General features: G+C 41.8%; 1 protein-coding gene across 1 annotated transcript in view; it reads left to right on the top strand.

The window, feature by feature from the left end:
• LOXHD1 (lipoxygenase homology PLAT domains 1) overlaps positions 1 to 6,382 on the top strand; it is a 280,858-nt gene extending 274,476 nt beyond the window's left edge. The window contains 1 exon segment of the mRNA XM_078151940.1: positions 5,902 to 6,382. Coding sequence (XP_078008066.1) covers positions 5,902 to 6,382 — 481 coding nt within the window.
• The last annotated feature ends 6,533 nt before the right edge of the window (positions 6,383 to 12,915 follow it).

Genomic DNA, 12,915 nt, shown 5'->3' on the forward strand with positions numbered 1-12,915 from the left:
ATAGATAAATAGATAGATAGATAGATAGATAGATAGATAGATAGATAGATAGACCAACAGACAGACAGACAGACAGACAGACAGACAGACAGACAGACAGACAGATAGATAGATAGATAGATAGATAGATAGATAGATAGATAGATAGATAGATAGATGGATGGATGGGTGGATATGTAAATAAATGGATAGAGACAGAGATAAAGGGAGAAAGAGGGAAAGGAGAAATAGAGAGTGCACACATTTATTAGGCACTGATAGTTAAAGGAACTGAAGAAGAGAAGAGTTAGAGGTTAGGTAATAGGTAGGCAGCTAAATAGAGTAGCTGATAGAGTGCTGTGTTGTAGATTCAGGAATATCTGAATTCAAATAATTCTTAAGTAACTTACTGGCTGTGTGACTTAACCTCTAAGCCTCAGTTTCCTTCTCTGCAAAAAAAAAAGGATAATAATAGTATCTACCTCTTAGAGTTGTTGTAAGCATCAAGTCAGATAATATACCTAAAGTGCTTTGCCAAACCTAAAGTACCACATAAATGCTAGCTGTTATTGTTATTAGCTATCATGGAAGGGAGAGAGGGCTGGAATAGTCTTCTAAGACATCAACGAAGAGACAGAACTCCATTCTCAAGCTTGTCACCTTAAAACAGAGGAGATGTAGCATTGGGGCAAATGTGAGCAAAAGAAAGGCTCTTTTGCAGCTGCTTTGATGCCTGGAACCAAGAGCTCCTGGTCTAAGTGTAGTGAGGTGAGGAGGTAAAAGCTCAGAAAGGCAAGTGGGGAAGTATTATTCATTTCTGCCAAGCCTTGGGTTTTCCATTGTCGTAGAGATTCACCCTAGAGAACACCTTTCCCAGATCTGCTGGAGACTCAAGGAGTCCTAGAACGTGAGAGCTAAAAAGAACACTACAGACCAGGGTGGGGGGCAGTGGTAAAGTGGAAAGTTAGATTGCTTATTTTGCTATAAACATTTTAGAACATACAGGCTATTTTCCTTTTTTCCTAATTATCTTTGGAAATAGACCAAGTAGTGGTATTGCTGGGTCAAAAGGTATAGGTAGTTTAATTGGACATAAATCCAGATTGCTCTCCAAAATGGTTGGATCAGTTCAGATATTCCACCAACAGTGAATTAGTGTCCCAATTTTTCTATATCCCCTCCAACATTTGTCACTTCCCCTTTCTGTCATTTTAGCCAATCTGTTAGGTGTAAAATAGTATCTCAAGGTTTTTTAAATTTGCATTTCTCTAATCAATGATAATTTAAGGCATTTTTTCATATGATTATAAATTATTTTGATTTCTTTATTGGAAAACTGCCTGTTTGTATCCTTTGACCATTTATCAATTGGGGAATGATTCGTATTTTTATAGATTTGACAAAGTTCTTTATATATTTTAGATATAAGACTTTTATCTGATTAAAAAAAAATAGAAATTTTTCCCAATTTTCTACTTTCCTTCTGATCTTGGCTACATTTGTTTTATTTGTACAAAACCCTTTTAATTTAATGTAATCAAAATTATCTGTTTTACACCTAACTTCGCTAATTCTTGTTTATTCGTAAATTGTTCACCTATCCATAAGTCTGATGAGTAATGTGTTCTGTGTTCTTCTAATTTTCTTGTAAAGTCTCTCCATATCTAGATCCTACTTCTACATGTTCTAGCCTGGTGACTCTAAGGGCCTTTAGCCCCCCTGAGCCACCGGGCTTTTCCTCCTGTCTCTGACATGGGAGAAATGTTAGTCCAGCTTTCTCAGTCAGTTAGTGCCAGAGACAAGACCAGAACTCAAGGCTCCCTCTGCAAAAGGAGAAAAATCTGAGCTAGTGTAATCTATTTCAATTTTATAGATAATGAAGCTGTGAAGTGACTTGCCCAAGGTCACACAGCTAATCAGTGCCAAAGCCAAGATCTTAGAACCAAGTTCTCCTGACTCATGGTTTAGGGCACTTCGGCCCCACTCTAAAGATACCAAAGATCAAGTTTCTAGTTTCTCCCTGGTGAATTAATCAGCACCCAAAGAGAGTCCACACCTTTGAAATGCATCTTCAATATTTTTGTATTTGCCAGTGATAACTCCAGCCTACCTTTTAACTTCTAGTCTGCATATACTGAGTAATCAAGCACTTTTCCTCCCCAAGGCTCCATGAGGTAGGCTTGTAGAGTCCAGAAATGTGTTTAAATATAATAGCAGTTCAGCTGTGAAGCAACCTTTTGCCTAGGCAAGTAGATACCTCCTTGGAGAGAGTGCTGGACTTAGAATCAGGAAGAACTGAGTTCAAATCCTACTCAATCAATTTCTAGCTGATTGGGCAAATCACTTAATTTCTCTCAATATACTTATCATCTATAAAGTGGAGATCAAGTGAACAACACTTTGCAATAAAGCTGTCATCACATTCATATACCCATGTCTGTGACCCACATCCCAAGAATATTGCATTAGGGATTCCTGCCCTGACGAGCCTGGAGGGAGGCAGGCAGCACTAGCTTGGAAATCAGGAGCCCTGGGTTCTCGTCTCAGCTCTGCCAGTGTCACTTGACTTTGGGAATTTTGCTTCAGCTTCCCAGGCCTCAGTTTCCTCTTCAGTAAAATGGAGGAGTTGGATTTCGAAGGTTCCTTCAAGCTCTAATATTCCGTGATTCTCATGTTCAGTTCCCTGGGAGGGGGCATGAATACCTGCCATGGCTGGGAGGGTGAGAGGAGAGGATCATTTGAAAATCATTTACATGATTAGAAATGACATGCATCACTGAGAGACCCCTCACTATACTGTTACCAGTTCTAATTCCAGACGTGCTGTTGGCGGGTTCCGTGTAGATTGCCACGGGCCACGGCAGTAACTGAAAGCATGCATCTCTCAGCATCTGCTCCAAATATTTGCAGCAGCTTACTGCTGGAAACGAGCAGGAGGGCTCCCTGCCTGGCCACGCCCCCTTTCTCCTGCTTACCCAGCCAAATCTGGCATGATTTTGTCTCTTCTGGCTGCTTTTTCTGCTCAGACCTCTACTCCCTACAGAGCAGCCTTGACCTCAGCCACTACCCAGGCAATGATCTCATTTCTGCACTTCTCTAAAGCTCTTAGAACCAAATGCAGGCCAGTGGGGAAATTCTGGGGCTGACCTTGCAAGGTCATTTCATCCTTTCCCCCAACTTTAGACAAGGCTCAACATGAGCTATTTCAGATAGCTAATAACCTCTCTTATTTGCAAGAACTTTCAAAAGGGAGATTCCACGGGTTAGGTTTTTTTTAAAATTATAGGTCTTTACATGTTATGATTATGAGATATTTACATAGTATTAAAGGCTTTCTATCTTGCGGTTATACAATGTATTTATACAGGAATAGGGATCAGACTTGTGATTTCATTGATCCAGGAACCTCTGGGAAAAGGAAACTCCCTCTACCAATACAGATCTGTACTTTCTCTGTACCTTAAAGTCTTAAAGAGTTCTCTAAGACACAGAGAGGTAGGTTGTGATTTGCACAAGCTCACACTGACAGCAAGTGTCAGAGAAAGGACTTGAACCCAGGCCTTCCTGACTCTGAGGCTATCTGCTATCCCATCCTGCCCCTCTTCACTTTGTATATCATAAGATTTATGATTTTTGTCCCACACCAACAAACCAAAGCAAAAACTTGCACAAATTTTAAGTGACCCACTTCATAGTTTTTTAAAAATACAGGGCCCTACATCTGCGTCCTTCTCCCTTCTATTACTTCTCAGCCCTGTTTCCAATAGGCCACTTCTCCTGACTCTTTGGGGCACATATATACTTTCCATTCCTCTGCTAGACTCATCATTATTGAATGAGGTAACCTAAGTTCCAGGCATGTGTTGCTGCTACAGCTCGCTATAGACAATCTTTAATGTTCAGCATGAGCATTTACATCTCAGAAATTAGCAATCCTATAGATCAAGACAATTTATTGTTCTCTTGATAGTCTAGACTTAAGAAAGTCTTAATAATGAAGATTAAACTTAAAAGTATGGGTGCACACATCTCCCCTTCCCCCCTCACCAGCCTGGTTGTTAAATATTTACCAGCACATCCTTGTGTTTTTCTATAAACATTAATTACCATCATTACTTACCATCAGAAGCTTATCACCAGAAGGCTGGGTTTCAGAACATGAATTGTTTTTTTGGCCAAAATGGATCATGAAAAATGTCTCCTAAGTCATGAGGAAGCTGTGATTTATGCTAGTGAAGGGACCACTCTCACAGATGAAATCACAGGGCTTTTGAGGTATTAGAAGATATTTCCCATTATCTCACCTAAGGTTGTATGTGCTAGAAAACTCCTTGGCATCTCTGACAAATAGAGAATTGTAAAACATCAGAGCTGGAAAGAGTTTAGCGGTCATCTAGACATAGGACCATGGCTCTAGAATGGGAAGAGGCTTCAGAGGTCATCAAGACATGGAGAGATGGCTCTAGAAATGGAAGGGACTTTGAAGATCATCTAGACCAGGGATTCTGATACTTTTTTGCATCATAATTCTGGAGGGAGGGAGGGAGAGAGGGAGGCAGCACTAGCTTGGAAATCAGGAGCCCTGGGTTCTAGTCTCAGCTCTGCCAGTATCACCTGACTTTGGGAAATTTGCTTCAGCTTCCTAGGCCTCAGTTTCCTCTTCAGCAAAATGGAGGAGTTGGATTTCGAAGGTTCCTTCAAGCTCTAATATTCCACGATTCTCATGTTCAGTTCCCTGGGAGGGGGCATGAATACCTGCCATGGCTGGGTGACAGGAGAGGAACATTTGGAAATCATTTACATGATTAGAAATGAAATGCATCACTGAGAGCCCCCTCACTGGACTGTTGCCAGTTCTAATTCCTCTCTCGTTCTGGTAAACCAATGGCATACGCTCAGAATCGGATTTTTAGATGTATAAAATAAAAGACACAGGATTACAATGGAAATCAACTATAATGAAAATACATATTTTTTCCTATCCAAATTCCCATACTCTCTGAAGTCTATTCACAGATCTATTCAGGTCCATGGACCCCAGAGTAACAACCTCTGTTCTAGACAGAAGATCATTGATTGAGAAATAGAAGGAACTTCAGGGGCCTTCTAACATGGGCTCATAACTCTAGAGTTGGAACTATCCAGTCCAACATCTTCATTTTACAGAGGACAGAACTAAGGACCAGAGAGGTAAAGTGATTTGTCCAGGGTCACAAATTAGCCAGTGGCAGAATAAGGGCTGAAACCCAGATCTCCTGACTGCTAGACCCATGCACCTTCCACTGCACCGCACTGCCTATCCTGTCTACCCTTACTCTTTTCTTCTTGGTGGTGGTGTCTTGCTTTTCAGTAGCCCCACATCCTTATACCTCTTCCTTTGGTTGCACCTACTCACATGAGGCCTGCAAGGACCTCTTATCCCCCAGGCTATGAAATATCCCTATACAATCTCCCTCATTCAGATACTCATAATACCTTCCTACAGATTAAAAGCAGCCATTCCCATGGACTTTTATTATAATTTCTAAACTCCATTGGACCCCACGTTTATATCTGGACCTCTGCCTGGTTGGTGACACTCACAACTCATTTCACAATCATCTGCTGGGGGGAAGGAGGTATTTTTTTCTTTATAGCCAGTAAACAAAGGTAATATACCGATTAGGACCAGAAGGACCATTAGCTTCAGAGATGGGAGGTATCTTAAAGATTATCTAGTCTAGTTTCCCAATTTTACAAATGGAGAAAGTGAAATTTAGAGGCTACGCAGAGAGTTGGTGGCAGACCTTGGTCTGGACTCAGATCCCCAGATTTTAAATCTAGGGTTCATTCCACTATAATCCTGGAAGGTCTTGGATAATTTTGGATAATTTTCCCTGTGGTTTCCATCTCTTCCCTTTCTTCTCCATCCTGTTTCTCCAGGTATTTTTTTAACTGTGACTACAAGATCCCCCTAAAGAAAAAGAAAAAGTACTTCAAGGTGTTTGAGGTCACGAAGGTGACTGAGAGCTTTGCCAGCAAGGTCCAGAGTCTGGTGCCGGTCAAGTATGAGATCATAATCACGACGGGTTATGAACCTGGAGCAGGCACAGATGCCAATGTCGCGATCACTGTCTTTGGGGCCAACGGTGACACCGGGAAGCGGGAGCTTAGGCGGCGTATGCGCAACCTCTTTGAGAGGGGCCACACTGACCGCTTCTTCCTGGAGACTCTGGACCTGGGGGAGCTGCGCAAGGTGAGGCTGGAGCATGACGGCAAAGGTCCCAGCTCTGGCTGGCTGGTGGAGAGGGTGGAGGTCACTAACACCAGCAATGGAGTTGCCACGATCTTTGCCTGTGGGAAGTGGCTGGACCCAAAGAAGGGAGATGGGCTGACATGGAGAGATCTCTTCCCTACAGTCTGAGGGGGGGAGCAAGGATGCCCAAGAGTCTCTTCATCTCTACTCTTCTATCTGCATTGGGAGGCATCCAGAATTCACCAGGTCATTCCGAAACCACTCTTCTATGTATTGATTGTGCCATTTGGCATGATGTGTTCCAATCCCAAAACTCCCTGGACATGAGGAAGATACAACAAACCTTGAGTTTTCTTCTGGGATTCACTTCTGACTTGGGATGCAACAGAACAAGTTATTTGCCTATTTAACAAGACCAATTGTTTCTGTCAGTTAACAAGCATTTATTTAGCACTTATTCTGCCTCCAGGTACTGTACTAAAATGCTGTGGATACAAAAAAGGGTAAAAAAAAACATGGTGCCCTTCCTCATGGAGCTCACATTTTAATAAGGGAGGCATGTACCTAACAAGGACCACACAAGCTATATCAGAGTAGATAGAAGGCAAGCTGGGCTTTGGGCTTTAGGGGGAAAAGGCATTGGGTCAAGTGTTCAGTGATTTCCATTCTTCAATGTTGCGTTTTATACTGAGGAGTTTTTAGCTATAGGGTGGATGAAGGAGGCAGAGAAGAAGACATGTTCTCCAGTTTTATCTTTGCTGCTTGGCCTTAAGAGCAGCAATCCCTGGTAAGGTTGTATAGCAGAAAGAACACTTCACTAGGAGACAGAGGAAATCTGAATTTAAATCTACTGACTGGCTTCGTAACCTTGAACAAGTTTCAGGGTCTCATTTTCTCATAGGTAAAGAATAAGAGCCAGGCAAGAGAATCCATCTCTAAGGTCCCTTGTAGATCTAAGAGCCTTGTCCTAGGCCCTCTTCTCTTCTCTTTTAATCATCTTGCCTGGGTTTAATTATCATTTCTTTGTAGATGGTTCCCAGATCTATCTATCCATCCTATTCCTATGACCCTCTGTTAGGTAGTGGTGTGGTAAGGAAGCCTGCATCTGCCCATCTTCTGACCTCCGATGCTCCAAGCTCCCAGCTTCCTGGCTTACTCTCCTCCTCTAAGATGGTTGTCATGTGGTGAGGGGCCAAGCAAGGAAACGCCTAGAGTGATGATTGGGGCTTTACCCAAAGAAGGCGAGGGGAGACAAAAGAAAGCTGAGGTGGTCAATTTTTAAGCCATAATTAATTAACACTTTAAAAAAGAAAGCTGAAACCAATACAGTAAATGCTGACCAACCCCCACAGTGAGCAGCTCTCTTGGCAAGTATTGCGGGTGCTAAGAAGCTGTCTTTTTCCTGTTCCAATAAATCCAGTGTCAAGCAGAAGAAAATGGTTGTGGAGAGTGTTTTTTGTTCAGTGATTTACAATCCTATGGAAAAGAGATGATGTTGTTCGTTCACCACTTCATTCAGCAAGCATTTAAAGCACTCTCCCTCTGTGTCCAGCCCTCTGAAGCAGAAGTGGGGCACAGAGTGGGGGTAACGGTGGGGGTGGGATGCAAAGCCTAGACCCTGCCTGACTCACTGGTCTCCTGATGATCACCCTTGGCTGGTCACAGAATGGAATGTTAAGGGCAAGGAGCCATCTGACAAGCATCCCCGAGGCCCCACTGTGCCCATGGATTGTTTCCAAAAAAGAAGTTGAAGGCTCAGCCTCTGCCTTCTAGGAGTTTATGACTTAAGCAGGGAAGAAAGGGCCCACAGGCAGGAACTGATTTCCAGAACTGTCACAAAGCAAGCAGTGGAAGGGAGTGGAAAGAGCATCAGATTTGGGGCCTGAGAAGTTAAGTCCAAATGTCAGCTCTGCCACTTGAGACTTGGGTGACTTACACAAGCTCTGGGCCTCAGTTTCTTAATCTGTAAAATAAAGAGGTTGGACTAAATTAGCTCTCAAGCCTTTGATCCTAGATCAACATGGATAGTACAGTGGCTCTGAAGTCAAAGGACCTGGGTTCAAATCTCATCTCTTACTACCATTTACTGCCTATGTGACCCTGGGGCAAATCTGTTCAACTCTGAGCCTGTTTCCTCATCAGTAAAACAATGGAGGTAGACTAAGTTAGTAGTGTCAAACTCAAATAGAAACAGCCACTACATTGTAGTTAAAGATCCCTGTGGGCCACCTATTGACTTAGCTTTTAAATGTTATATTATCTATGTCTTTTTTTGTTGTTGTTAAATATTTCCTAATAATATTTTTAATCTTGTTCAGGTTACCTTTGGGAGTGCCGGGGACCAGCTATAAGTCAATGGTTCTAAGTTCTACCAACTACACAGTTATCCTTTCCACATCATAACTTTCTCCATCAAGGTTTCGATATATTGTGGGTTGGCATAAGAAATAAAATGGGAATTTTGGGGGAGTTTTGCAGAAGCCACAGATGACATGCAAAGGCTAGCAGATGACATAGAAAAAGTTTAGAAACTCAGAAATGCATAAAATATATTTATAATATTGTATAATATTAAGAAAAAAGAGAAGGAGATCTGCGAAGCCAGAAGACTTCTTCTCTGGTGTTAAGGAAGGGCCAAAAAATGTATGCAGATTTTCCAGGTCATGGGAGTGTTGCACTCCTAAACCCCTCGATGGGGAAGGGGTAGCTGTAGTACAATGTACAAAGGGCTGAGGCTATTAAGGAAGAGGCTGTTAAGGGGGAGAGGCTATTAAGGAAGGATTTCTGAAGGAGTCCAGTTTAAAAGAGCAGGGGCTTACAGGAGATGATAGACAGATGGACTGGATAAAGAGTTATAGAATAAGAGAATGTCCAGGGCCCTAGAAAAGTAGCAAGAGTGATGGTTTTTGAAGTCACCAAGCACCTGAGTTTGAATGTGGACTCTAACACGTACTAGCTGTGTGACTTGATACAAGTCACTTAGCCTCGCAGAGACTCAATTTCTTTATCTGTAAAATAAGAATATTAATATTTGTATTTTTTAACCTCTCAGGGCTATTCTAAGGAAAGCACTTGAAAAATCTCAAAATACTATATAAATATGAGTTATTGATATCTTCCCAACAGTGATCAAGAATTGTAGATCAGAACTACAAAGTGACCTGGGACACATCGGTCAACATGCATTTGTTTGGGGGTTTTTTTTGTTCATTTTCAGTCTTGTCCAACTCTTCAACTCATTTAGGGTTTTCTTGGCAAAGATACTGTGGTTTACCATTTCTTTCTCCTGCTTATTTTACAGATGAGGAAAGTAAGGCAAACAGACTTGAACTCAAGAAAACTCTTCTTTGTGACTCCAGGCCTGTACTCTATCTTCTGTACCACCTAACTGCCCCATGCATTTATTAAGTGCCTACTATATACCATGCATTAACAGTGATAGAAAGACAAAGGATGAAATAATCCCTACTCCTAAAGAACCTATATTCTACCTGAGGAGAAAACAGGTGGTAGTGTTTAGTCATTTTTCAGTCATGTCCAGCTCTTCATTGACCCTATTTGGGGATTTAGGTTTTCTTGGCACAGATACTGGACTGGTTTGCCATTTCCTTCTCCAGCTCATTTTACAGATGAGGAAACAGAGGCAAACAGGATTAAGCGACATTGCCTAGAGTTACACAGCTAGTAAGTGTCTGAGGTGGGATTTGAACTCAAGTCTTCCTGACTCCAGGTCTGGCACTCTACCCATTGCACCATCTAGCTACCTAAAACAAGTATGTGTGTGTGCATAAAAACATACATACATACATACATATATATATATATATATATATATATATGAGTGTATGTGTATACACAGAGAGACATTATATATTATATATCTGTATGTGTATAAAACACATGTATATGTAACATGTATATTCAGAATAACTACAAGGGCAATACAAGGTCATTAGGCAGGGAGGGCACTGGCATTGGGGAGATGAGGAAAGGCACCATGAAGGTGATACTTTAGCTTAGTCTTAAAGGAAGGAATGGATTCTATGATGTAGAGGAGGAGAAGGAATGCATTCCAGCATGGATAATGGACCACAAAAAGGCACAGTAACGGGAAATAATGTAAGAAGAGAGAGAAGGTCAGTTTGCTCTACACTAAAGTATGGAAAGGGAAGTAATGTACAATGAAGCTGAAAAGATAGATTGGTACCACCTGTAAAGGGCATTAAAAAACAAAACAGAGTTTATATTTTATCCTAGAGGCAATCAGATGCCACTGGAGTTTAATGAGTAAAAGAGTAATATGGTCAGGTATGTGCTTATGGAAAATTACTTTGGCAGTAATGTGGAGGGTTGAGATTTGAGGCAGAGAGAAGATTCTGGAGGCCAGTGTGATAGTCTAGTAAAGAGGAGCAGAAGGCCTGAAGTACAGCGATGGCTGTTTGAGGAGGGAGAAAGGGTCAAAGGTAAGAGATGTTACAGAGATAGAAACAGCAAGATTTAGGAACTGATTGGATATGTGGGGTGAGGGAGAGTGAGAAGTATAGGATAACACTCAGGTTAGATACCTGGGGGACTGGAAGAATGGTAGTACCTTCAAAACAAGTAGAGAAGATTGGAAGAAGGGTGGGTTTTGAAAAAAAAATATGAATTCAGTTTTTGACATGATGAGTTTGAGGAAACATCCATTAGGTAATTGGCAATGTGGGACTAAAGCTTAGGGTAGAAACTGGGGATGGATATCTATAAATTTGGGAGTCATCTGCAAAGAAATGATAACTAAACCTTGGCAAACTGATGAGATTAGCAGGAGATAGTGTATAAAGAGAAAAGGAGGAAGGCCTGGGAGCAGGCCTTGGGTAACGCCTACAGTTAAAGGAATATGATATGGATGATGAGCTAACAAGGGAGACTAAGCAGGAGAGATGGATGAGGAGGAGATCCACAGTAGAGAAGCATCACTAGAAGTCCAGAGAAGAGAGAATATTCATGAAGAAATGTGTGTCAACAGTGTTAAATGATGTAGAGAGGGAGAAAAGGATGAAGAAAAGACCATCAGATCTGTAGATTAAGAGGCTGTTGATAACTTCGGAGATAACAAAGTCAATTAAGTGATGAGGTCAGAGGTCATAGTGCAAAGAGTTGATGAATGAGAGGCAATGATATGGAGCCACAAGTATAGACACATTTTCCTAGGAGTTTGGCTGAGAAAGAGGGAAGATACAAGATAATAGCTTGAGAGGAAGGTAAGGTCTAGTGAAGCTTTTTTAAGGATGGGGGACACATAAGTGTGTTTGTGGGTAACAGGGTCAGAACCAGGAGACAGCAATAAATTGAAAATTAAAGGGTTGAGGTGGAAGAATGCAATCTGCTAGAGAAATGAGAAGAGATGGGATCAAGAACACATGTAGGTGGCTGGACTCGGCAAAGAAGAGGTCCAACCTTCATAGATACTGGAGGGAAAGAAGAGGGAGCAGGAGAATCTTCCTGCTATAAAGAAATTTTGAAACGAAGACAAGGGGAGAAGAGAAAATAGCCTTAATTTTTCTCCATTAAACTAAGGTTCTCAGCTGAGGAAAACGGGGAGGGGTGGTTTGAGGAGAGGGGAGGAGTTTTGGAATAGCTTCTGTGAGAAGTGAGATAGGAAATCATTTGTGGAAGAATCAAAGGATTGCCTTGCTGCAGTGAGGGCCCAGTTGAAGTTAGAGGACACGAATGCAGAGTATACCAGCCAGTACAATTACATGGCTTCCTCCAGTTCAGTTTAGCAGCATATGAACAGAAGCATGTGGGCACAAGGTGGAAGTGATCCAGTGTTAGGGTTTGGCAAGAGATGAACAGTGATGGGATAAACAGCTGAGAAATTTGGGAACCGCTCAGGTTCTAAGCCCTGGTTCTCCTTCCACCACAAACAGATCATCCTAAAAGAACTGTCAAATAATTCTGCCTGTGTAAGTCACAGCTTGTGGAGATAAATGGTACATAACCGTGTATTATGACTGTGCATGTGTCTGAAGAAAATGTCCCCAGGGGACTGAAAGCTGAGCCACAGTCAGTGATCTTTGAAAGACTGGCAATAGGAGAAGTGTCACAAGATGGGAGAATGGCAAATGTCCCAATTTGGGGGGAAAAAAGGAAAACAAAGTAAAGTCTGCAAACTGTAGGTCAGTGAGCTTGACTTTGATTCCTTGCAAAATTCAAGAATATACTATTTAAGGGATCACTGGTGAACATCCCAAAATAAGATACAGAACAGCTTCATCAAAAACAGGTCATGCCAGACTAACCTTTTTGGACAAGATTACTAAACTAAAGAGCCATAACTAGAATTTTTGTACCCAAGGCAAGCAAGACAAAACACACCTATAGCAGCTGCTATGAAATCTCCTCAAATCAACTTTTTAAAACAAATTCAGTTGCTGGGGTGCCATGTTCAGTTGCATTAGACTGCCATGGAGATGGGAGGGAGAAAGTGAAGCAGGGCCAGGGAGCTCATCTTGGGGTAGCTGGGATGTAGCTGCCGGGGAAGAAGCAAGCCGTTTGCTAAGCTCCTTACTTCAATGAATTTTGTTAATTAGATGCCCAGTTTCACTATTTTTATGATGCCAAAAAATTGCAAATGCTGTCAGCACCCTTTCAATTTCAACACCTTGGGATAAGGCCTCAGGTACCCCACCCTAATTCTGGCTTTTTATTGCTATTGT

Source organism: Phascolarctos cinereus, unplaced genomic scaffold (assembly GCF_003287225.1).
Source record: "Phascolarctos cinereus isolate Bilbo 61053 unplaced genomic scaffold, phaCin_HiC Scaffold_4;HRSCAF=312, whole genome shotgun sequence".
Taxonomy (NCBI): Eukaryota; Metazoa; Chordata; class Mammalia; order Diprotodontia; family Phascolarctidae; genus Phascolarctos; species Phascolarctos cinereus.